Raw genomic sequence first — 25868 nt, forward strand, 5'->3', positions numbered from 1 at the left:
AGCCAGCTGTCAGGGCTGGAGCATCTTCTTCTTCTTCTTCTTCTTCTTCTTCTTCTTCTTCTTCTTCTTCTTCTTCTTCTTCTTCTTCTTCTTCTTCTTCTTCTTCCCTTTTCGGCTTTTCTCGTCAGGGGTCACCACAGCAAGTCAACTTTCTCCATCTAACCCTATTCTCTGTATCCACCTCTCTCACTCCAGCTACCTTCATATTCTCTCTCACTACGTCCATAAATCTACTCTTTGGTCTTCCTCGAGACCTCTTGCCTGGCAGCTCCAATTCCAGCATCCGTCTACCAATACATTCAGTATTCCTCCTCTGAACATGACCGAACCATCTCAGTCTGCCTTCTCTGACCTTCTCTCCAAAACATCTAACATGTGCTGTTCCTCTGATAGACTCATTCCTGATCCTATCCATCCTGGTCACTCCCAAAGAGAACCTCAACATCTTCATCTCTGCAACCTCTAGTTCTGCCTGCTGTCTTTTGGTCATTGTAACAGTTTCAAGTCCATACATCATCGCTGGTCTCACCACTGTCTTGTACACCTTTTATTCTGGCCAATAGTCTTCTATCACAAAGTACCCCTGACACTTTTCTCCACCCATTCCTACCTGCTTGGACCCGTCTCTTCACCTCTTTTCCACACTCTCTGTTGCTCTGGACTGTTGACCCTAAGTACCTGAAATCCTCCAGCTTCTTGATCTCCACTCCCTGTAGCCTCACCATTCCACCCGAGTTCATCTCATTCACACACATATATTCTGTTTTGCTGCAACTAACTTTCATTCCTCTCCTTTCCAGAGCATACCTCCACCTCTCTAGATTTTCCTCTACCTGTTGTCTGCTCTCACTACAGATCACAATGTCATCCGCAAACATCATGGTTCATGGGGATTCCTGTCTAACCTCATCTGTCAGCGGGTCTATCACCATTGCGAACAAGAAGGGGCTCAGAGCTGATCCCTGATGGAGTCCCACCTCCACCTTGAACTTCTCTGTTACCCCTACAGCACACCGTACCAGTGTCTCACAGCTAGCATACATGTCCTGCACCAGTCTAACATACTTCTCTGCCACTCCAGACTTCCTCATACAATACCAGAGCTCCTCTCTTGGCACCCTGTCATATGCTTTTTCTGGGTCTACAAAAACACAAACCAGCTCCCTCTGGCCTTCTCTGTACTTTTCTATTGGCATTCTCAATGCAAATACTGCAGCTGTCAGGGCTGGAGCATATTCAGCAGATATTTGTATTGGAGCTTGTTGTCATTATCAAAAATATTTCATAAATTCAGACTTACTGTTGTTTCTTTTTTGTTGCCTACTATTGGCTACCAATATCACATTTCCGATCTATGTTGTTTACCTGAGTTGTCAGCAGCCAAGTGAGCACTTCAGCATTTTTCATCCATATATGTGTGAGATATCTATTTCATTGGTGTATTGTGATTTTGGATTACAATGAAGCATTTGTGTTCAATGAAAATATATTGTGCTACATGAAAATTTGAGTTGTGTTTGTGTTAAACTAAGTCAGAGAGGCCAGGCTGAGATGTTTGTACATGTACAGAGGACGGACAGTGATTACATGGGTATAAGGATACTGAGATTGGAACTGCCACACAGGAGACAAAGAGGAAGACCAAAAAGGAGATTTATTAGAGAAGAAGCGGGGGATTGGATGAGAAGAAGTCAGATGGTTCACTGAGGTATAGTGTGAACAATGAAAGATACTCAGTATAGCTTCGAGGCAGGGCGTCAACTGAGAATGACAACATCAACTCGCCATGGTTGTTTACGGAACACAAAACGCCTCATATTGCCTAAGTAGAAATAAAGTCCCCCAGGTTGCCCGTTAAAGAGAAGAAATCAAAATCCACTTTTAGGCGAGTCTTATTCGGTACTGTTGTTCCCTCGATCACAGGCCTTCTTCTTCCAGGTCAGCCAAATGGCTAATTTGGCAGAGCTCGATAAAAGGTTTAGCATATCTGACACCCTCTTGTTGGTCTTCGAATATCTTTGGCCGAAAATAAATAATTGGAAGACAAAGGTAACCCTCAAACTAAGAAGAAGAAAAAGAAGATGGTGATGATGATGATCTGAATGTAGTTGAAGGACTACTACACCGCGAGGAGTGCATGAATCACATTTGAAAGGATGGTAGCGCTATACTACCTGTTCCTACTTTTTATAAAGGACACAATTTTCACTTTCCCAGTTTTTACGTTTTATTCAGGACCTGTATTTTCCGGACCCGTATTGATAGTAGAAGTGGTAGTCATTTAATAGTCTACCAATAGAAATATTATTACTATTTGCTGCTGAAAATAGTAGTGTTTTATTTGTTTTTGTTTTTTATTAATGTTGTGGACAACCATACTCCAACGCCTGAATATTGTGTTCATTCCGGTTAGAAATGGCAAGTGATAATAAGAGCAAATACTTGATGGCTGAAAAAGAAGTATTACATTGTTCTGTGTTGAAAAATATGTTACATAACTTAAGGCTTGTCTTACTTGAACATTTAAATTAGTTTACAATTAAAAGGCGGCGTTGATAGACGAATCATACATGTTTATCGTTCTTCTTGTGTCGCCCTCTACTATAAAGATGTTTAGGGTGCGGCGTTCACGTCCGTCACGAGGGTGGTAAGAGTTCCGACAGTCCCTGAATGGGTTGTGAGATATCTATCCTTAGCTAATCGCCTCAACGGAAACTAACTGAGAGAAAAGGGTAGAGAAGACAAGATGGCGGAGTGAGTGGGTTGCGCTGTGGACGAACGGTTGCGACCCTCGAAGTTAGTCGTCAGGCTGTTAAGGACTTAAAAAGATCCTGTACACTACAATATAATTGGAACTGTAGACACACCAGGATTTTCCCGTCGTCGTGGGGAAATTCGGGACATTTCTTCTGCGGTGGTCCTTCTGACAACGTTAGCTTGATGCTAATGTTAGCTAAGTTTGACTAGCTGCTACTTCGAGGTAGCTGTTACTGACTGATTGTCGAAGGCCGGAAGCTCTTTCGGGATTTAGGTTTGGATGAACAAACTTTGTTATTAACACCGCGCTCCGTGTTTCTGGGCGGAGGTCTTATATCTGTTTACATGGTTGCATATGAAAAAGGACAATAACGCCAACTTGCATGTTCACATTAAATTAGCTGTTTCTTTATATTATTTAAGGAACGGCTGTCGTTAGTTCGTAATCAGCGACATCGACCAGTCCAGGACTCTTATGTTTGACTAGAAATTTGGGTTAGACTCCCACTAAGAATTTCCTAAAGTGAATCAGGAGGATATCGTCGTTTTGTTGGATACTATGGCGAGCAGCAGCGGCTCCAAAGCCGAATTCATAGTCGGTGGAAAATACAAGCTTGTCCGTAAAATTGGATCGGGATCTTTTGGCGACATTTATCTTGCCATAAACATCACAAATGGAGAGGTAATTAAACACGAATGCCTATATTTTTACGTGTTTCAGTAAAGACCTCTTTCAAGAGTATCAGCAACATAGACTTTATTTACGAAAAAATAACTAAATAATGCATTATTCTATTTGGCATTTACAAGTATTGTCAGTAAAGTCAAGTATTATTCCCTGTCGTAAGTAAGGTCAAATTTCGAAGTATGAACGTGATGTTTGTATGTTAATTTCAGGAGGTAGCAGTAAAATTGGAATCACAGAAAGCCAGACACCCACAGTTGTTATACGAAAGCAAGCTTTACAAAATCCTACAAGGTGGCGTCGGAATTCCGCACATACGGTAAGGAAGATGTCTTTCTATGTACTATTATGTGCGATGATGAGAAAATTTGATCTAGTGGCAAAATAATTCGTAGTTTGTATGCATCAGGTTAGCAATGATCAACACGGAAATAATGGGGCTGATGTTACAGTGGTCACAACTGTTGGCATTAACTGTCGGGCCTGCTAATCTACCTCACATCGCGTAAATGCTACTCCGTTGTCTTCATCGTGGTTCTAAAACGAACGCCAAAAACGGAGTTACTTCACGGTGTCTGTCATTCGACATGTGCCGTACGAATCTGGAGTTGTGCCCCTTTCGCTCTAATAGCAGCTGCTCTTGGGAGGAAAGCCACTAGGTGGTTGGAAATGGCCGCTCCTCTTTTGTTGTGTTAGCTCCCAACATGTCTCCTCTGCTCGCTTAGAAAATGGCGGCGGACTACAGAGCGGAAAACAACAATCCCAACCTTATGGTAGAAGAGTGTCCCATCCGTGTGATTTTGGGCCTATATTCATCCTGTATTCTACTGTAAGGCCTGACGTATTTTTTGTTCTACTGTCACTGTAGAGTGTCATTAGAAGACGGATCCAGCCCCTCTATTCTTCGACGCCTGCCTCTTCAGACAAACTGAAGAGATGGGCTCTAGTCACTAATAATTTTGTTGTACTGTAAATGATTTAATAGGACCAGCACAGAGAATTTGCTTGCAGCATTTAGTGGAGTTATCGAGGAAGACAGGCTAATCGAATTGAAAAGGTGCAATGAACACTCAACTGACATTAATCATTACAATCATGGAAGTTGTTTACTGCTATCACTTCAATTTTAATGTTGTAAAACATTTATGAACAGTAAATTTATGGTATTCATGGTAACCTGTAAATACAATGCTTACTTTTCTTGCTCTGTTAGTCTGTTCATTTCTCACAAATAATAAGAACTGAACATAGCACAAGTGTTTGACAAAGTGTTCATCGTTGTGAAGGGAAATCCGTATCAGTACACTTGTAAGTGCTCTTACAAGTGTACTGATGTGGGTTTCCCTCCACTATGATGAAGACACATTCAAGCAACTAGTTTGATCCATATGTGTCAAAGAACAAGAGACGTAAGGACCCCTTTTCTTTAGGATATGACTAAAATAGTGTCGTCATCGCCTGATTTCACAACTTAAAATATCTGTTCTATGAGGATCTCTAGATGGATTCTATGTAGATTTAGTCCTTTCATTGAAGGTTAGTTGAACATACTGTATGTTACCAATTCAAACCCTGTCATGGATTGTCCCACCTACATCTGAAATGAAGTGGAAAAGGACAGTCGAATGACCAACGAACCCATAAGTAAAATCGTCAAATACATTTTGTCATCGCAATTGGAAGGACCTTTTGACAGATTTTTTAATCAAATCTTAACCTTTCCAGAATATCACTCATTAGAATTTTAAACATTAGTTTGATGGGGACATTGTTTTTCAGTGTCTGGCAAATCAAACTTTGCAGTGAGGAAACAATTCTACAACATCTAAGATATTTGTTTCAGAGAAAGAAACTGTATCTTCTGAAATATATCTTAAATCCCTCAATTAATTTTAAGAGTCCTTGTATATTAAAGGCTATATGATTACCTTAGCAAGGAGGTTGAGAGGGGGAAAAAATGGAGACTTTGGAATTATAAAAGTCTAATGCTAACTGTAGAATGTCTTTGCTCTTAAAACCTGACTAGTCTCATTTCACAATAGCCATTAGTACATATAGGCAAAGTCACTAAGACCATTGACTATAATTGAATGTACCTCTCTGTTGAGTGACACCCTTTCTGATGAGTGATTATCTCTGTGCCTCCGCCCTGAAAAACCTAAACTTAACCTAACACTTTCTAAATGTTGTTCATAACACACACGCTTTTTTTTTTCCTTCTTTTTTCCTTTTTTCTTTTATAACCAGTCAGGGGGGTGTGTTGTTTTTAATATTTGTGTGTGTTTTAATATTTTGGTATTTAGTGAGAATAGATCTCAGTGACCCTTTAGGAAAAAGGATTGAGAATTATTTGATTGTCTTTTTGTTTCCTTGTCCAGACTGTTCCATAAGATAGTGTTATTAACTTGTAAAGTTGCTCTCAGAGAGGAGAGAATGTAATAGGTTTTGGCCGGTGTTAATTTTCCTCCCCTGTTCTATATCTGGCTAAGCACACACAACCATATACAGTATGCTGTTTAGCTGGCACATGGCTGACTGGAGACAATGACTGAGACACGGTGACTTTGTTAAACCTCAGCTCTTAGCACTCATCTTTACAAATTACCCTACCTTTGTTAGGTAACCCCTGTCAGTGATACAGACATACATGAACTGGAGGCTGGTTCAGGTTTTGTTTTTGAGTTTTTATCATAGCCTTTGGAAAATGTGAAAAATGTTGTCAGGGAGGTAGTATTGTCAAAGACAAATTCGCACACTCTCTTGCAATGATGCACCTATATCTCAGATCATTTCTATTATTGTTTGTCCACAGGTTTTGATATAATTGACCTATACAAAGCAATTTTCATGGGGCAGGAAAAAGTTTCTTCTCAAATAAATTCCCTAAAAACACTGTCTGGATAATAAAAGGACATATCTTTAGGGTTAAAAAGTCATGGTTTCTGATCACTGCTAGTCTTTTGCTTTTTGTCTGTTTTCTGAAGTAAACCTATTACATTTGTGAGGAGCAGAAGTGCTTTGGGTGAATGATGATTTAATTCTTGCACTGGTAGTTCTAGTTTCATATTGCAGACATGTCTAGTTAGAGCCTGTAAATCCTGCTGGTCCTGTTGCGCCTCCCACACCCTACCGCAACCTGTCACCCTTTTTAAACTCACCTGCTAGTGTAGTTTGTTCCTCCACATTGCTGTTTTGACATTATATATTTCACCTTTCCATCTAGAGGAAAGGGGCCCATTGATAACCCAGGGTTTGATAGAGGCCGTTTTTTTTGTACTTGTGTATGATGTAATACACTCAGCCAACGGACCATTCGGCTTTACTGTGTGCTGGTTAACTTGAGTAAATGCTACTGTTTCTCTCTGTCGCAAGCCAGCCCCATCCTTACCAGTGTAGGATGTGGGTCATAGCTTGCCATGCTCCAGCGAATTTCCTTATCTATCATGCATGGGGCCTATGACTTATTTTACTTTTGCTATGAATGATAAATTGCTACACTAAAGCACATCGTATTACAAAAATAAAGGCAACCTGTTCAAGATTACATTATACACCCCATAATCTATTGTGTTTTTCAGTGAATACAGTCAAAGTTGTCATCTACATAAAAGTCTGACAAGAGCTCTTCAGCTCAGATAAACCTACCCACCAGTGGCCACTGAACCGTGTATTTAAATTTATATTAAACACATGAATGGATTTGTGAGTCTAATCTAGTTTGCACAGGAGCTGTGATAGCCAACAGGCGCTCACCATTTGGGAAAGTCCCACTCTTCTCTTTCGTCCCATTCCTCAGATAGTTTTGACAGTATGTTCGTTATATTCAGCTACACAAAGCCATCATGTGATTTTTCATAGCACTGCTTGCAGTAACAAATGGCCAGAAACCTACCAATTGTCATGGTGGCTATCACTAAATACACAGGTTGTCTGCTACATTCACATAGTGAGAGCAGCCACATAAACATCACAGCAGTGAAGACAACACAGACTTTGGTTCTGTAAGCGTGTGGTCTTGCTGACTTGATCACTGCAAGACTTTCTATGAACTTTTGAGTTAGAGCAGTCCTCAAATAGTGGGGTGTGCCTCCCCGGGTGGGATAAGTGTGACCCTGGAGAACATGCTTTTTTTTTTTTTTTTTTTGCCGTACTAGAATAAATTGTAATTGCACATCCACTATAGTAGTTGGCTGTGGCGCTCTCATCGTCAGTGCTCAGGGAATATTAGCTCTGGTGTAGTTTTTTTTTTTTCGCACCGAGCTAGCGATATGAAGTGCAGTAAACAAACCCTCAAGAGACAACATGACATTTTTTTTAACAGGAATTAATAGAAAGGCGGAGAGAGACGAAGATAATCAGGCATAAGAAAGTAACCCCAAAGCTAAGATGAAGAAATATGACAAAGCGTATGTAGTCCTTGGCTTCACTGTGACTACAGTGGGAGACTAGGAAACTTAACACTTAAAATCTTTTCTGTTACAGACTAAAAACAATGTTAATAAAGTTATTCTTTGTAAGTTTAACTGTACTTCTTTCTTTTTTGTATTCTTTAATGTTAATAAGGATATAATTCTTATGCAGAGGTGTACTTAAAACAATTTTGTTGACAAATTATATTTATAGTCGCGGCAGAAAGTAGGGGGTCGTGAATTGTTTTCTTCTTGCTGGGGGGGCGTAACAGAAAATAATTGAGAAGCACTGAGTAAGAGTAAGAAAGGAAACTTCAAACAGGCCATCTCCTAATATTTTGTCTTTGTAACAACTCCCGGGGGCAGCTGTGTTTAAATGTAATTGAACTTACTCACATGAGCACTGTTACACAAAACATGCTCCCTAACTGAACTGATTACAAGTAGGTCTTTTAAGAGTAAAGGCAGCCAAATCAGTGTTGTACTCTTTGAGGTATATTTGAATGTGAAGGAAAGCCTACTTTAAAGATGTTCTTTTGACATGCAACAATAAAGTTAACTTATCAAATGATATGAGATGACATTGTCTGCAGGACGTGAACATTCAGACCAAGTACATTACATTACTGAAAATTACTTGGGTTTCGTTGAACCACCAAGAAATAGACCCAGTTGATACTTCAGCTAAATCCCATCCCATTCAGCTAAATTTATGGAAATCTTTTTATGACTGAAATGTTGAATTTCTATACACATTCAAAAAATATATTTGTTGGTGGCTTTTTATGTGCTCTGTCAGATTGGGCCTTTTTTGCTACTGAAACTAGAATTCTCTATTGCTAATGGAACATAACTAAAACTCTTAGTCATTCATCACATTCTGTGAATAAATACAAAGCATGCAAATCTTTGAATTAACCTTTACCTTGATACACTGTCACACCATAAGGAAATCAGGCACTTAATTTGTGGATGCCGTCTTATAAAATTGGGTGGACACAAGTTGACTATCTGGCATTATATGCATGATGATCCCAAGCTGTGTCATGGTCTTTTACAACCTTCTCTGTGCAGAAGGATACATGTACAACAGCTAAACATGTCAGACCAATTGCTTTGTATTTATACTTGATTGGTGAGATGTCTTGCTTCAGTTAGGTCATTGTTTTGTTGGGAAAAAAATCAGAGGAACTTCTCATTGTGTCCTGAGACTATAGACTGTTTCACAGTGATATTAGATCATAGGATTGGTCAGGAATGAGTGTATCAGAGGAGCAGCACACGTTATGTTTTGCCGTACTAGCAAAACATAACGTGAAGCTAGACTGAGATGGTTGGGTCATATACAGAGGAGGGATAGTGAACATATTGGGAGATGGATGCTGGAATTGGAGCTGCCAGGCAGAAGGTCTCAAGGAAGACCAAAGAGAAGATTTATGGACATAGTGAGAGAAGATATGAAGGTAGTTAGTGCGAGAGAGGAGGATACAGAGAAAACGGGTAGATGGAGAAAGTTGATTCGCTGTGGTGACCTCTGAAGCGAAAAGCCAAAAGGAGGAGGAGGAGGGGAAGAAGAAGATTAGATTATAGGATTGGCTGCAAAATGAAAACTGCTGGCGGTAAGGAGGGAGATTGACTAACTGCATATTGGCAAGCCTGTGCTTAATTTTTCACATTTAGTTAATTCATTATTTCAGATAATAAGACAATTTTTAATATCTGAAAGTCAGTTTCAGCTTTTATTACTGCTGTCTGGTGGCAGGATAATGAGTGGATGCACTATGTAGCCTGTACCACCAAAAAGCAAATTAGTGTTTGATCACTTTGACCTCTGAAGCTAAACTCATTCTCTACACAAAATATTCAAAGTGAAATCAGCAAACTCGCTTTTAAATCACTTTCAAGACTATGACAATTGTAAGAAAATTGGTAAGAGACCCAGAAATAGCCAGTCAAAAAGCTCAACTGTTTTTAAGTAAAGGTACATCTTTTGCAGTTAAAGTGAAGTTCATACTATAGTCATGTGTTAAGCTTTTCTTCAGCAATACTATGATGAATGTATACGCACATTCCTTTTGGAAAAAAAAACTTTGTTTTACATCAGCAAATCTCAGTATTAGGACTGAACAACACATGTTACATTGAAATGATTAACACTGGTCTTTTGATGTTGGATGTTTTTAACCTGGTTGGGTTTTCAAAAAGATATGCAAATCTGTGTTTCGCTTTGAGGCACCAGTAGTAGGCATTGTCTGTATCTGTACACAATGTGGGCAATGTTATTTTGCAGTCATTAAATAAGACTCAATTTTTACTAGTGATGTATTGAAAATTTTATCTATTGAACATGGAAAGTGTTCAGTGAGCAGAATGGAAAGCAACTAAACATTTTTTAGACATTTGTATCCTTTTTAAAGCCCCCTTATACACAACATATCTTGTGTTTCAACATGATATTTCATGATTGTTGACGTGAGAGTTACTTGTAACAATGAGCATGAGAAATAATTCAAACGTGGATAGTTATTTTTTTTAACTAGTTTCCTCTAAGTCTGATTGGAGGCTCGTGTCTGACTGGAGAAGTTAGACAGCTTCATATAAGTAATAGACATGATACAGTATCCAAGTTTTCTAATTTAGTTAATAACAAGTTGATATTGGCGCAAGCAGATTGAAGAAATTAACCATTAATTATAGGGTTCTGAACCTAGTTTTACATGAATTGTAAACACGCTGCATTTCTGTAATGTTTTTCTAGTCATTGAGCAGGAGGTGCAGGAGGTAGAGCAGTCATCTTTGGAACTAAACATTTGTGGTTCGATTCCCAGTTCCTCCTAGTGTGTCAAAGTGCCTACTGCTCATGGTTCATCCAGGATGGGTTAATTGCAGGGAATGAATTTCCCCACGGGGGTTAAAAGGATAAATTATTATTGTTATTATCATCAAACCGCAAACAAGCAAGGTGGCTACTCATGGAACAATGCCTCCTCTAAATATACATGAATTAAATGTGTATTCAACCTATTACATTAGTTCAAATGGACCCTAGCTCACATTTCCTTCCCTGTTCAGGTGGTATGGCCAAGAGAAGGACTACAATGTTCTAGTTATGGACCTGCTGGGACCGAGTCTGGAGGACCTCTTCAACTTCTGCTCTCGCCGCTTCACCATGAAGACTGTCCTTATGTTGGCAGACCAGGTAGCTCGCTTACACAAACACACAGCCTACCTTAATGAGACTGTGATATCCTGCTGGGCTTTCTACTATAGTTGGGTAGTAGTTTTCTGTGGAGGTTCTCAGTCATCCAGGTCATGGCGAATTCTTGTCGTGGCTACTGGACTTGAATTTATTCACTTGAAGATGTGTCACCCTTTATCCGAGAGGCTTCTTCAGTTCTGAAGTTGCCACAACATGACGATTTCGACAAGAGTTGGGGAGTAGTTTTTGCTGAGACCAGTTAGCTGTTGTATAGCTTTATGAATAGAAGACACAAATTTAACAAATGACATTGTGCTTGTGTGCTTGAATACCCATTGCGCTCATCCTCTTTCAAAAATCTCAACATTTTTGCTGTGTAAACATTGTCATTAAATTGTCAATCCATGATAGTCAACAGTGTTATTGATCATCTTCCCCCTGTAGAGTGGATCCACTATCGCACATTGCCATGATGAGTGATTAGGATATCTTTGGTTAAGATTTGACTATTTTCTCTTATTTTAGATGATCAGCAGAATTGAGTATGTACACACAAAGAACTTCATCCACAGAGATATCAAACCAGACAACTTTCTCATGGGCATTGGTCGTCACTGTAACAAGGTAAGACTTGTATTAGTTCCTATTAAGATTATCTGAGGTTCTGCAAGAAGCTGTTGGCTGACCCTGTGTCCTGACAGCCATATTAACAATGCAGTCCTAAATCTTGTGAGCTACAAAGTCACCGTAATTGCTGTGCTTGATCTTTTCCAAGCTTGTGACTCAACCCATCACTGCTGTTTCAGTTTGTACTGCAAACATTGCCCTTGTATACGAAATCTTTTCGCAAACAAAAAGAAACGTATCATCTGCTTGTTTTTTCATGACAGTGTTTTCATCTTTATCACAGCAATGCATGATTAATGTAATTTGATGATCAAAGTCAGCAAACAGTACAATTGTAATATCCTGTTTTAACAAAGAAGCAGTTTAGTATTCAATGTAGAGGAGCTCTGAATATATAAAGTCCATCCATGGTGGAAAATGTACAAAATATTTTCAATCACACTCATAAATGGATGATTCGGTTTATTTGCAATAAACATCTATATTCTTCGTCACTCGTTCTGTTAAGACAGTGCATATGTCAACATTTGTCAATATGGAAACTTATTATGTGAATGCTGTAAAATCAGGCCTAAATATCGTCTTAAAACCTGACATCCATTAGACCAATGTTGACATGCATCACGTCATGACACATGTCATGTTATGACTCAGACAACTTTGCAGAAAATCTCAGCGCAACATTAAATTTATACACACAATCTGGATTCTTATTTACGGAAATAGGAGAATATTGCAGCGAAAGAAACAAAAAAAATCCAGTACATTTTACATTTAAACTCTGATGGCAAGGATTGATCATCTGATGCAGAACAACATTTGTTATTCCTTTTTCATTCTTTATGGCATCGAAAAAAAACATCACCATAGAAAATAACTGGCTACAAATTCCATCTCTCAAGATTTATTTCATTGTTTTGTTTTGTTTTTTACACCATAAGCATCAACCACTACCATCAGTGAAAGCCATGTTGAAAGTCCGAGTCTCCCAAGGTCATATTCCCATAAATAGGACAGATAGTCCATCCCCAAAATACAGTTTCTTTGGAATTTAATCCTTTTTCCCTTCCTTAAACAGAAAGGCTTGACACCCGTATTATACAGAAACTCATATTTATACACTGTACTTAAAACAAACACACGATAGGGACACTACGAACATACATTAAAAGCCACTGTTAACATGAATATCAGATTTTAATGGCATCTTTTGTTATTCAAAACATCTATTTACCTTTTTTAGCTTAAAAATTGGATGAAAGTTTTTTTGCCATAACAAAAAAGTCATTCAAATTTGTCAAATGTTTGGTTCTCCTTTGCACAATTGCTTTTACTGACATGTATTACTGCAATATTTGATAAATGATGCGATGTTAAATATTTATTTAGTGATAAAATTCCTTTTTCACTATTAAAGCACTTATCAAATCGATGACAGTGTTGCCATATGAGGTTGTTTGTTGTCGGCACATGGAGCTGATAATGTATGTTGATTTTCTGATTTGAGTTGCTGGAATTTGAAATGGAACCCTTTGTACCTTCAATTTCTAGCCCGTGCAGACAGGCAACTATGGGTTAAGTCAGAGCATGGGATGTATATTTCACCTGAACGTGCTGCTCTGCAGCTGGAGCTAGACATCTATTGATGTTTCCTGCTGACTGACCGTGGAGTTGAGGCAAATGCAGATTTATTGCAGTGAGGTTATTTTCTAATAGGAAACATGTTAAGGCAAAAGCCAAAGCACAGAAAAACATTGTTTGAATTGGCACTTTTCAAGATGAAGCATGCAAAAAAACAATAAAGATTCAGCTATAAAATTTAAGAAGGTTTTGCACATTTTTTTGTATTTTATTCATCTCAAACTTGTTTTATACTGGTTTAAACAGATGTAGTGGTTCATCTTCAATGCTGTAGGTCTCACAATATGCATGACTGTTAGCAGGGGAGCTTGGTTTAGGGCTCCTCTGTTTAAGTGGTCAGTCTGTTAGCGGTAGTATTTTCATTGTGTTTTTCAGTTGGCTTGTTGTCACAGCCCCCTTGTTTTGGTGAGGTTGCTTGATCTGTACTGGAATATCCTTCCTTTCCTATTTACTTGGAGACACTGGATGTTAAAATTTACTTTTTGTCTTGTATTTAAACTGGCAACAACTTAAATATCTAAACTTTTTCCAGATTACATAACTGACATTGTGGAATTCATAATGTCCTGTCCTGCTGTGGCCATGGTTTCAGATCCCTTGAAAAAGACATTCTGGTGTTGTTTTTCTTTGTCTTCAGGAAACGTCATTGATATAGAACACACCTCACAAACTTGACCTGGGGCTTTTTTTTTTTTTTTTTTTTTTTTTTTTTTTGGTGCACTGTCATGAATTCTTGGATTGAATATTCTTTTAAGACTTGATCTGTCTTCATATAACAAGGATGTTTTGGTGTATAGAAAGAAATGTATGTGTTTTCATTCTTCTGTGCAACCTATTTTCAAATATGGTTAAAATGCATTTTGGCAAATGTCTATATGGTAATTTGTCCTAAAATATTTAGGTATTTCTTTTAATTAAGCAAGCAATCACATAATTGAAACCGACGTTTCAAACCTTTTAACCAGCTAAAAATTGCTTGTCAATTAACAATATCCTCTGCCCTGTCCAACTACCCTTGTTTACTTCCCCCAAGTAGCAGAAAAGAAAATGCCTTCAGTCATGTTGATCTAACAAATTATTCACTGCAGAAAAAAACATGAACTATAATCCACAAAAATGGTTAAAATAATCTGGGAACTAATTTCATGTTTCCATGTGCCACTAGTCTTAACCTCCTCTCTTCACTTGATCCATCCATGAAGCTGCTGCTGGAATGGATTGTACTGGTTCTTGTCTGTATTCCGGATCCCATTAAGTTCTCTCTCTGACATGCACACGCACGCATGCGGGGACACACACACACACACACACACACACACACACACACACACACAGTCAGATATTGAGCAGGATTTGCAGCTACAGGACAAGCCCTTCATCATAAAAGGCAAAAAACACTAAGTAGGTTACTGGAGTGTATGAACTTTGTTGACGCAGAACAACATATTTGGAAACTCAAGAAATTACCACAAAAAATTAGATAAAAGGCTCCTTTCCATGAAAGATGAAGTTTAAAACTTTCTCTTTTTTTTAAACTTTAAACTCTCCTTTAAACCTGGAAATCGATATCCAACAGATAAGACCAAACTAGCATATGACATACACCTTTCCAGCTGGTGCAATATAGATGCATGTTATCGATAAGTCTTTGTCAGAAGTTTTTTTGTTCATGTTGAAGATAGTGTTAGTGGCAAAAAAATTACATTTAGCATTATTAAGCAGCAGACGGTTACTATTGACTTCAATGAGATAGATACCACTTTTCTGTTTCCTCTCATTTTTATACCTTCTTTTCAATGGTCTCACTTCATGTGGTGGAGAAATGCAGAAGTGCTTTCTCATTACCAGTCATGCATAATTAAAACATAATATTGAAGCAAAATGTGTCGCCTGTGTGAACATGCGGCCAGCATCACTTGCCGTTGAACTGTTTGGTGCCATGTGACCAAGTATGAGCTTTTTGAAAGCTTAGTTAATCTATTTGCAGTAGAACAGTCGTTTTGGATGAAAGTGTCTGCCAAATGCAATGTAATGTAATGTAAAGAACATTCGATAGCAAATTGATTCTATAGTACCTATCATCCCTATATTGTTACTGCAATGCTACTGTATTAGTACTAAAGCCCTGCTTGTCATGGAAAGCCTGCCTCATTTGCCATCAATGTGCCAAGTGTTCATTGTCTTTTGATTACCTGATCAACAGTTTATTCGCAACAGAATCTCAAAATATGTATATTTTCAAACTGAAGTTTCTTGGGGAAAAAAACAAAAAACTTTTGAAATCAAGTCATGCAAGTGTACACCTGATAGCATAAGTGAACAATTGTGGTTTCTTTGAACGGAGAAAAATTTGATTAAGGAGAAGACTTTAAAACGCACATGCAAAAACGGTACAAGGGTATAGGGTGTTGATTGTTTTGGAGTTGTCCTAATCTGTCTGAAATATGTGGCAACCAGAATGTCAGGACTGTTGACTTTAAATAAGAAAGCAAGTTGCTTTACTGAGGTTGTCCGATGGCTTTAAGTCTGCAATGTTGGAAGGACCAGGTTTTCGACATTGGATAGTTTTCATTTTAATTTATTACTTGTTTGCCGCAAACATTTTCATGAAAGCTATCAATGTTTTAAATCATCAATGAATCAATATCCTCTTTTGGATGTTTGAAGAGGTGCCAAACATCGAATCCTAGTATTGTTTTCAGTTTTTGCTGTCCTATACATGTGACACATGGATAACCTGTATCCGTGTGTACTAACTGTCATAACAAGATTCCTTCATGAAACCACTGACCAAACTACTGATTGAATAATTGACCTAATTTATAGAACCAGAACTATAATTAAAACAGTTTAGTATCCTTTTAAAATTTTCTTGACACAATCTTTTAAATCATTCAATTTTAGTATCATACTAAAGTTGTTAAGCAACTACAAGTCTTTCTTGTTTTTTTTTTTTTTTGAATTGCAGTTTTAGAACATCGCACATTTCACATACTGTGTGCTGGTTTTACTCCTGAACCCTAGAATGGTTCTGCTGTTAGTTCATTCTGTGATAGATTCCTTTTTATCTGGATTTTGCCACTTCTAATTCAGATTAGACAGGTATATAGTTGGGTTGTTTGTGACAGCTTCTTGCCTCAGGATATGATCAGAGTTTGTCTTTAGCTTTGGTTCAGGCAGTTTGTTTTAAAATAGATTTGTGCTGGTATCATTTGCGTGTGTGTGCGTGTGTGTGTGGTTTTTTTTTGGAAAATAAAAATCATCAATGCAAAGCCAGACCTTATATGCATTTACAGCACCATTTTCCTGAAGAGAGTTGGGATGGTTACATTTAAGCCAGCCTTTGTGAATTTGCATGTGACGTTTTTCATGTTATAACAGGATAGGAACTCCCTACAGTATTCTTCTGCAAAAATAACTCAAGGAATGTACTTATCATTGGCCTATTACAGCTTCCTTAGTAGGCAGAAAAAGAAACACATTTTGTTTTGCTTGATTAGGGACAGCCATGGTCTTTTGATCAACTTTTTACCCCACGTCCTTGTCCATGTCTTTTCTGAGCAGTGGTGTTGCCTGTCTGCACTGGCCTGTATTGTCACTGTCAGACATGATTTTGAAGTATCAACATCTTTACCCTTCCAGAGACACTTTTGGCCTCATAATTGTACAGGGTTGATCTTTCCATGGTTGTCCCGACAGAAGAAAATCACAGCCGTCTGATTTCTTCTAGCCTGATTTCCTGATTGATCATATCTGTACCACTATGGTTAAATGTGGCCTCCCTCCTGGCTGTGTGGGTCCAGCTCGGGATGCAAAGACAGAGGCACTATCATAGCTGTACAGTCCTCTGTTAGTTGTACAAATGTGAGTGCAACAGGAAGTGCCTGTTGTACTCATGCAAACTGTGACTTAAGGTGGATAGAGGCTGTGTGATTTTTGACCCCTGCCCCTCTACTGTCTGCCCTAGTGTTTAGACTCGTCAGTGGGGAAGAGGAAAAGAAGCTTGGCTGTTAGCTCTTCTCAGGACCCATCTTTCTCAGGATTAAACCAGGTGTGACCTTTACCGCAACACCAGCTGCCTCACAACAGCAGTTATCGCTTTGCAATCATACGTAACTACACTTTTAAGTGAATCTGACCACCAGCACCCATCTTGCACTCATGATAGGCAACCACGTAGGCTTCACTTTATCAACAGCAGGGGAACGTAATATTTATTTTAGCTAGCATTGTTTGGTTGCTCTGGCTCTGTTCTGCAATAAGAAGGGGCCCCAGACCCTTCTAATACTGGCTTTTATCCACCTTCATGACAGGTTCTGTATCTTGTGTGAAGTTTGGTCTCTTAGTGGAAGAATATGATTCACTGTAAAGGCAAAATCCAATGTAATCTTAAGATTAAAGTCATAAATTCTATTCATATTCATTAATTCGATAACAAGCTCATAGAGGAAGTCCCAAGCTGCTGATCTTAAATCCACAAAGCACATTGAAAAGGCAGGAGTCATCTTATTGTGATGGTACCAGTTGAAATTTGAAAAGCACAGACAACAGCATTTTTAGGTTTATCCTGAACATCCAGGCAGATGTTAAGAGTTGTTTCGTGAACCTCTGGTTAATATAAATTTGTGCATTCAGCTTGCAAGTACGATGCTTTTACTTGAAGACACTTGTGTATATCAGTGCCAAGCTATATGAAAATTGTTCTAAAGTCACTTTAACTATTATCTGTAAAGGTTCGATAGTAAAGCATGGTACTTTCTTCCTGAAGCATTTACGTCCATGTTTATCACAAAACTGAAGTTTGACTCTGCCTGTGGCTGCTTCTGCTACTTAAACGATAAGTGTCTTTTTTGTTTGCGGATTATTTTGTTTTGTTTTCTTTTGTCTAGCGAACTTGATTTAGTTTTTGCACTTGTTCACTTGTTGGGTGCATGAATTGGTAATGGTGCAAATGAAAATTGTATTTCTACAAACAACTCCATACAATATAGAGTGATAACTTCAATACTGCAAAGCTTAATTCAATTCAGAGCCTAAACTAACTTACTATCTTACATACATTCAATAACCAATTTCCAACAGGTGGCACAATATGCTTAGAGGTGTTGTAATGGACTATGGTGTTGTAATGGACTATGCTACCTCAAGTCAGGTGTAAGCAGCAACTCTGTTGAAGCTGATAAATCAACTAAACTCTATGAGTGAACAAAGTACTAATAGAAGTTGGGCATACATTCCCTATTGTGAGCAGACAAGGAATTTACCTTGAGACATAATTCCATAGCTTGTAGTGTTGTTCCTCAAAATTGTTAAACATTGTTTTATAGATCATTTGAGTTTGGGGTAAGGGAATGCTTTTTGTTCTTTGGAGGAAGACCAAAGAGAAGATTTTTGGATGTAATAAAAGATGACATTTAGTTGGTGTGAGAGAAGAGGCTACAGAAAATAGTGTTAGATGGAGGAGGTTGTTTCGCTGTCGCGACCCCTGAAGGGAACAGCCGAAGAGAAGAAAGAGTATAGGAGTGTTTTAACATGTTTTACCCGTAGTTGTTCCCTCAAGGGTTAAGGCTGTGAAAGAACTCTTGTTTTGAAGTTTTACTCAAGAGCTTTTTGCTGAAGTGTGAGATGTCGCAGTATCAAGGTTGTTCTCTTTAATGAAAGGACCTTTACATTGAGCCCTATTTGTATAGTACCACCTGGGGGTTTGTCATGACAAAATGTAGCCCCACTGTCTTAAGTAATTTGTAAAGCAAAAAAAGTTGTACAATTTGTCATATTTAGCCAAACACAAACTTTGTATATTCTGTGTGAATTTTACTTTGGTGATCAACAATAAATCTTCGTGGGTCTTGTCAGCCTCAGTCTGTGGGATCTTTTAGGGGACCAAAGTTCCATAGATATTCTCCCCTTCTGAAAAGCATCTACCATTTTCTGATTCAAGTAATTCAGTCTAAAGTCCAAATAGCTGGCAAATTTGGGGAACATACTTTTTCAAATAATTAATTAAATAAATAAATAAATAAATTGGGGTCACCTAATAGTTTCGTTTTAAACTATTTGGGATCACCATTATGTCACATGTCCACAGTGTCTACATTTTGTTAGTCTCCAGGGGCAGTGTGGCACAGGAGGTAGAGATATCGTCTTCGGAATCAAACATTCCTGGTTCGATCCTAGTGTGTCGAGGTGTTGTTGAGCTGTTGTGAGGATATATTATTATTATTATTATTATTATTATTTATAGAGCAGCATCCCATCGTCATCTGATGTGGTAGATTGGCTTGTACTTTGATGTGGCATCTGCACTGACAGCAGGAGCAGAATCTTTGCGTTCGTCAGTATTTTTCAGATCATGTCATTTAACAAAAACAGACTGGTCAGCAAGATTATTGTAAAATTTGGGGTGATGTGAGGTTGTAATAAAAGAACAATTTACCCCACCCATAGCCCTGCACAGTTTCATCAGGTCATCATTCTGTCAGTTGGGAAATTAAATTAAAAAAAAGGAACAGAGCCCTCATTATGTTAGCTGGATTAAAAATAATAAGATGAAAGGGTCTCAAAATAAACTTGAGTGGTACACTCAAGTATACAATGTTTAGGACACTTTGTTAGGTATGGCTGTTACTAAACCTTATAATCATGTTTTTTGTAAGCAGGTGGCATCACCTTGAACTCTGAAAGTGCTGGGTGCCCCCACTGCACAGATGTATTCTTTGGCCTTAAGTCACACCATACTGTAATAGCAATGGTTTTTCCCACGATTTTGTTGTCTTGTATTTTTCTGTCTGTACAGGTTATGTGCAATGTTGAGCCTCCTGACTTTTAGAATTCCCACGTTTACTCTGAGGCCTCATTATGAGCAATCCGGAACACTGACATGGTGCAATAGCTCTGGTCCTTGGGTGTCCGGCTTGTTGGTTAGTCGACTTTGTTCTGGACATATGGATTCTTATTGTGCATTGAAACTACAGACCAATTTGCAAAATGATGATCTTCAGCCAAATATTCCCGCACCCTGGAACTTGTCAAGATGGAGTTTAATTTTCACAGGCGTTCTTCAGGAGAACTGTAGTTGTTTTACATTTAAAAAGGTGTTATTTCTACAATGAAGGTCTCTAACAATGCATGTCTGGCAGTTGGTCATATGGCAGTTGTCCATATGGTTATGATACATTGTTCTTAGGACCATAATTGTGACATTAATTGACACTTTCCACCTTTACATATTATCAGAGGATCTCCTCATTAAATATTATTTACAATTAGTGGTTCACATCAGGACTCTTATAACCAAAAAGAGATCAGATCAGTTCAATTTAGACTGTTTGTGATTCACTGTGAATGTTTGTTTGTGATGAAGTTGTCATTCGTCTCGAAGCTTCAAACCACCATGTTTTCTGTTATTCTTCATCAGTTGTTCCTTATTGACTTTGGGTTGGCGAAGAAGTACCGAGACAACCGAACACGACAGCACATCCCCTACAGAGAAGACAAGAATCTGACTGGCACAGCACGCTATGCCTCCATTAATGCACATCTGGGCATTGAACAGAGGTCAGCTAAAGCAAAATATCGATTCCATTCAATCTAAAAGTGGCTTTCAAACTTTTTTTTTTTCCTTCTCTCTCTCTTTCCTCCTTGAATTTTTGTCAAAAACCCTACAAATTATCAAACTGTTTGGTCTTTGCATTGGAAAGATCAGAGCTGGTTTCTAAGTTAACCACAACTCAAGGACAGGCCTGTCTTTATCAAATATTAATGTGTTTTAATATTGAGCTATTTTGACCATGAAATGAACACCAATTCTTAATACTCTACTGAACAATCTCGTAATGTTGTAGTGTCCAATCAGAAGAATGATTTTAAATTAATGTAGTTGCTGTTTCGTATAGGCAACAGGTTCTAAGAAAAATTGTGGTTACAGACTCAAACCTATCTGTATTATCTGTTATTGTAATAAATTGAATACTTTGTACTTGGCCTCTTGTTCATCTTTATACTCAAGTTAAATTGTTGTCTGCAGTCGCCGTGACGATATGGAATCACTAGGCTACGTGCTGATGTACTTCAACAGAACCAGTCTACCATGGCAGGGACTAAAGGTATGAAAATTTTAACTATTCTTGAATCCTGGCCTTCACAGATATAAACGGTTACGTCAATAGCATGTGAGCTTTCTTTTTAAATGTTAAGGGATTAAGCTATTTACATTGCAAATGAGCAAATTCAAATTACATAGCCACCAATACAACTAAAAGCATGTAAATTGTTAATGTTTGAATTATCCCAGTTTTACTGTAGTCCTCTTGCAACACACAGTCCTCCTTTTTACTTGATTTTTTTTTTTTCAAGGACTGAAAAGCCTTTTACTGTAAAAGAAAAATGCAAAACCCTTGCTCTGCTCTCAGATCATGAGAGATGGTGAATAATCACAATGATGTAACACCAGGCTACGCAGTTATTTGAGGCTCATTAATTAATGAGTTGATCATTAGTTAATGCTTTACTTGAATACTAAGCAGAATCAAATGGCTGTCCAGCTGACACACAAAAATTTGATATGCAGTGAAAATGATTGCTGACCTACTTAAGGGGCAGTAATTGTAAGAGAAATTTGTTTCACCAGGAGATCATTTTAACTTTCATGAATGGAAGGATGAATGTACCCTTCTCTATTATTTTAGTTGCTGCACTTTGACGGTAGTATCTGTTGATTGAAAGTCAGGCCTTGAATTTCAGTAGCTCAGGAGCAGCTGAGGAACCTGTTTCACTGAAAATGAAAATGTGCCTGGTCATGTTTTTATTTTGCCATCAATGTTTGTCAGGCTGCCACAAAGAAGCAGAAGTATGAGAAAATCTCAGAGAAGAAGATGTCCACCCCTGTTGAGGTGCTCTGTAAGGTGAGTTATGTTCAAAATGGGCATGCCAAAACTTTTTACTCTGCTTTAAGACAACTCACCATATAAATGCATGTTCCAGGGCTTTCCCGCGGAATTTGCCATGTATCTGAACTATTGCCGTGGCTTGCGCTTTGAGGAGGCTCCAGACTACATGTATCTGCGCCAACTGTTCCGCATCCTATTCAGGTATAGTCAGCTTAACATATCTCAAGGTGTTTTGAGACCTCCTCCATATACCTGTGCTCTTTTAGGCTGTTCCTTCTGCTTGTGATACAATCTAAAGAGGGTCATTGTCAGGCCCTGTTTTGTCATTTATTTGAATGAGACTAGTGAGCATGACTAAGACTTAGGTGGTTTGACCTGGAGAACATGAGCGATAATTATTGTCGCTGCTGTTATAATTCTTTACCACATTCACACCATGCTTCGAATAATATTTAAATTAATTTCTACCTGGTTACATGAATGATTGATTGTTCTAAATGAATATGCATGTATTCAATGTAGGTACAGTTAAGTTTGGTTCATTGTTTTGGTCAAAAAAAAAAACAGCAGCTACTACATGAAGTTACAACAAATGTTAAGTCACTAAAAACTATTCAAAGATTAGTCAGTTGGTACCAGAAAGTGATTTGTGTAATTTTTGCGGCCATATTCATAGATTAAATTATTTGTGTTGCTGTTCTATTGATGTCATTGTGCTGTACAGACTAATTGTCATTTCAAAACATGCCAAGTTTTGCAAGTGATCTGCGAGAGAAATGATCCGCAGCACCAAAGCCAGTGGTGTCATTTATGATCACCCTCCACTCTACTTTGCTCCTTCCTCTTAAGCTTATGTTCATCAACCCTGTTTCTTGTGCTTTTTACCCTCCTTCTTTTTGCATAGTTTCTTAACCCGTTGTGTACAGCAGATATAAGGATATTTATTCAGTATATCTGTTTCCATGTTTAGGACTCTGAACCACCAATATGACTACACATTTGACTGGACCATGCTGAAACAGAAAGCAGCGCAGCAGGGGGCCTCCTCCGGGGGCCAGGGCCAGCAGGCACAAACCCCCACAGGCAAGCAAACTGACAAACCCAAGCCTAACATGAAAGGTTAGTAGCAAACAGCCAAGCGACGTTTAATATAGACACCAATTGCTCATATTCACAGAGTATTGTATTTAGGACAATAAGATATTGTTATATTCCCTAACCCACACCCCAGTTTCACTTAATTAAAAGACTAAAAACACCAAATTGGAAATCCAAGACAAAAAGTCAAATTATTGCATAATGAAGCTGAACACCAGTTTGAGGAGGCACCTTTTCAAAGAACAGAATATGCCAAAAGAAACATACAATTGGTCTGTCTTGCAGAAGCAAAGACGTCCTTGGGGAATTTGACTACTAACTTTGCTGCCATACTATTCTCTTCCTTTGTTGGGGCTGGGCAATGGGCTCTCTGCTATGAAAATGTATTCATGTTGACCGATTCACTCTGATGACACTTTCCTGCCATCTGTCTTCATCAACCTTCCCACTTGAAACAACATTGAAAATGATCCTTTTTCTGTTTCCCCTCAACACTTCTTCTCTGTGATAATTTTCTTTGACATTTCTGTACAGTTGTGTCACAATGATGTCCAGGTGTGGCTCATTCGGATTTCTGAAAAGAAATGTTGGTCCCCCAGGTCTGACATAAAGGGAACTCATGCAATGGCATTGAGAAGTTGCAATGAACCTGAGAAATCCCTGAGAGGCAGAGCTGAAGCCTTGTCTGCAACTCTGTGGTCATGTAGGAAACAGATGGAAGACACAATGATTGTGTGACCAACTCAGAATCGGAATTCTAAATCTAGTCAAAAACAACCTTTTCCTTAGCACAGAGAAAACAGGTTGTGTAACTGTAAAGGTGGAATGAATGAGAACTGGCCCTTCCTCACTGACATTGAATCATTTTTCAACATTCCCATTCCTCCGATGTTGAGCAGCAAATGAAGGTTCAAACCAGATTCTCAACTGATTTTCTAGATCCGTGTTTCCATTCTTGGATTTCCTCAAACAAGAGATGCTAGTTGGAAATGAGTTTGAAAAATACAATGGCAGGAGGGACAGTAAGTTGAATGGTAAGAGACATCAATGGGTGTTCCAAAATGGGTCAGTCTTGTGGACTGCCTCTCAAAGAGGGAGCACGAATGAGTATCTGTCTCTGAAATCATTAACTCACAACTGTTTAGCCTCTTGCCATCAAATCTGGGATAGTAGGAGCTGAGTGGAGGTAAGTGAAGAGGTCTAAAAAGGATATGTTGCAGAGTTTGAAAATATTGAGGTTCATTTTTAATTTCAGAAATCAAACTAACACTTAGCAACACATATATTGTACTGTTCCAAACCTTGTCTTGGGTGAAGCGTTGCACCTCTTCCATCCCCCTCAAGGAGTGCTACCTACATTTCAAGTGGTCAGCTGTGATTGGACCATACCACTGACGAAAAAGGACATCAATTTTCAGCACTAAACATCCTTGACCTTGCCCACAGTTTCTGGAATTTAGATTTTGCAATATTTAGAAGAAAAAAAAAACATGCATTTACTCTTAGCATCACTGTTCAGTTTACTCTTTACGGCCTTCCTGAGAGCTTCCGCAGCCTCTTGAAGTTAGCAGAATGTTCTGAATGTTTTTCTTTATGTTGCAGCATTACCTGAAGGCTAAATGTTACTTTCAATCTTATTGGCAGTATCATGCTCAGTGGATTTTCTAACTTTGTAGTCTGCCTCAATTTTAATGATTGAGCCAGAGACTAACATCTGCCTGGGAAACCATCTTTATGAAGGAATTTATTACTTGAACATTTTGGCATAACCACACACACAATAATTTGTAATAGTATTTGACCATTTCATTTGAAGTAATGATGACATATGATGAACTTAGGAGTCTAGTTCTGTTACTCACAATCTCTTGACATGCTAGGTCCCTCATTTTAGTTCTATTTAACTGCTTCCTGTGAAGGTCTGATAAAACAATCAAACAAATAACTAATTTCATTTTGTGGAGATATTTGTCTATTCTTGACTTTTTTCTGATCGGTCCGGGCTTCACTATGTAGAGGCCTCTCGAAAAACTGCTGGTTGCGTGGACAATTTCTGTTAAGTATTCCTGTTAAGTATCTGTCCAGTGTCAGTCATGTTCTTTTTTTGGACAGTTGTTGTCTTTATCTTCAGCCTCACTGTGTTTCCTTCAAAGTGCCAGTTTGTACAAGTATGACTTTCTAAAGCTCTTCTTGTATAATGTTTGGACTCATCTAGCTGAACTATCAGATGGTGCTTTTTGTCTAGTTAAATTCGACTTTGCATCGTTTTGCACATTGGTGCAAATTATTTAGGCATGTGAGCACAGTAATCACACTTAAATGTGGGCACCCTGTTTCAGTGGTTTCTTCTCCCTTTTTTTCACACATGTGACGGGCTAAATCAGCAAATCAGTTTCTGAACCAGAATGTTCTCACATGGAGGAAAATCATTCCACTTGAAACGTTGTCCACTTTGATCTATTCTGTTGCACAACTTCCTCATTGTGCAAACTCTTGTCTCTGTATTACAACTAGTTTGAACAGTTTTTCCACAGAAGTGCACACACGCATCATCACAGAAGGCC

At 38.4% G+C, this 25868-nt stretch overlaps 1 protein-coding gene across 4 annotated transcripts in view; it reads left to right on the forward strand.

The window, feature by feature from the left end:
* The first annotated feature begins 2710 nt into the window (after positions 1-2710).
* csnk1a1 (casein kinase 1, alpha 1) overlaps positions 2711-25868 on the forward strand; it is a 28761-nt gene continuing 5603 nt past the window's right edge. The window contains exons 1-10 of one of the 4 annotated variants that reach the window (XM_086139281.1): positions 2718-3439; positions 3655-3761; positions 10924-11050; positions 11576-11674; positions 17286-17369; positions 20736-20875; positions 21345-21423; positions 22147-22221; positions 22301-22407; positions 23177-23325. In XM_086139281.1, coding sequence (XP_085995407.1) covers positions 3317-3439; positions 3655-3761; positions 10924-11050; positions 11576-11674; positions 17286-17369; positions 20736-20875; positions 21345-21423; positions 22147-22221; positions 22301-22407; positions 23177-23325 — 1090 coding nt within the window. In that variant the 5' untranslated portion in view covers positions 2718-3316. Of the gene's footprint in view, positions 3440-3654; positions 3762-10923; positions 11051-11575; positions 11675-17285; positions 17370-20735; positions 20876-21344; positions 21424-22146; positions 22222-22300; positions 22408-23176; positions 23326-25868 lie in introns of all 4 variants that reach the window. The other 3 variants (XM_086139282.1, XM_086139283.1, XM_086139284.1) reach the window with 3 other exon arrangements.

This window comes from Fistularia commersonii, chromosome 31, assembly GCF_037954325.1.
Source record: "Fistularia commersonii isolate RoL2024-O1a breed Wild chromosome 31, RoL_Fcom_v1.0, whole genome shotgun sequence".
NCBI classification, from domain to species: Eukaryota; Metazoa; Chordata; class Actinopteri; order Syngnathiformes; family Fistulariidae; genus Fistularia; species Fistularia commersonii.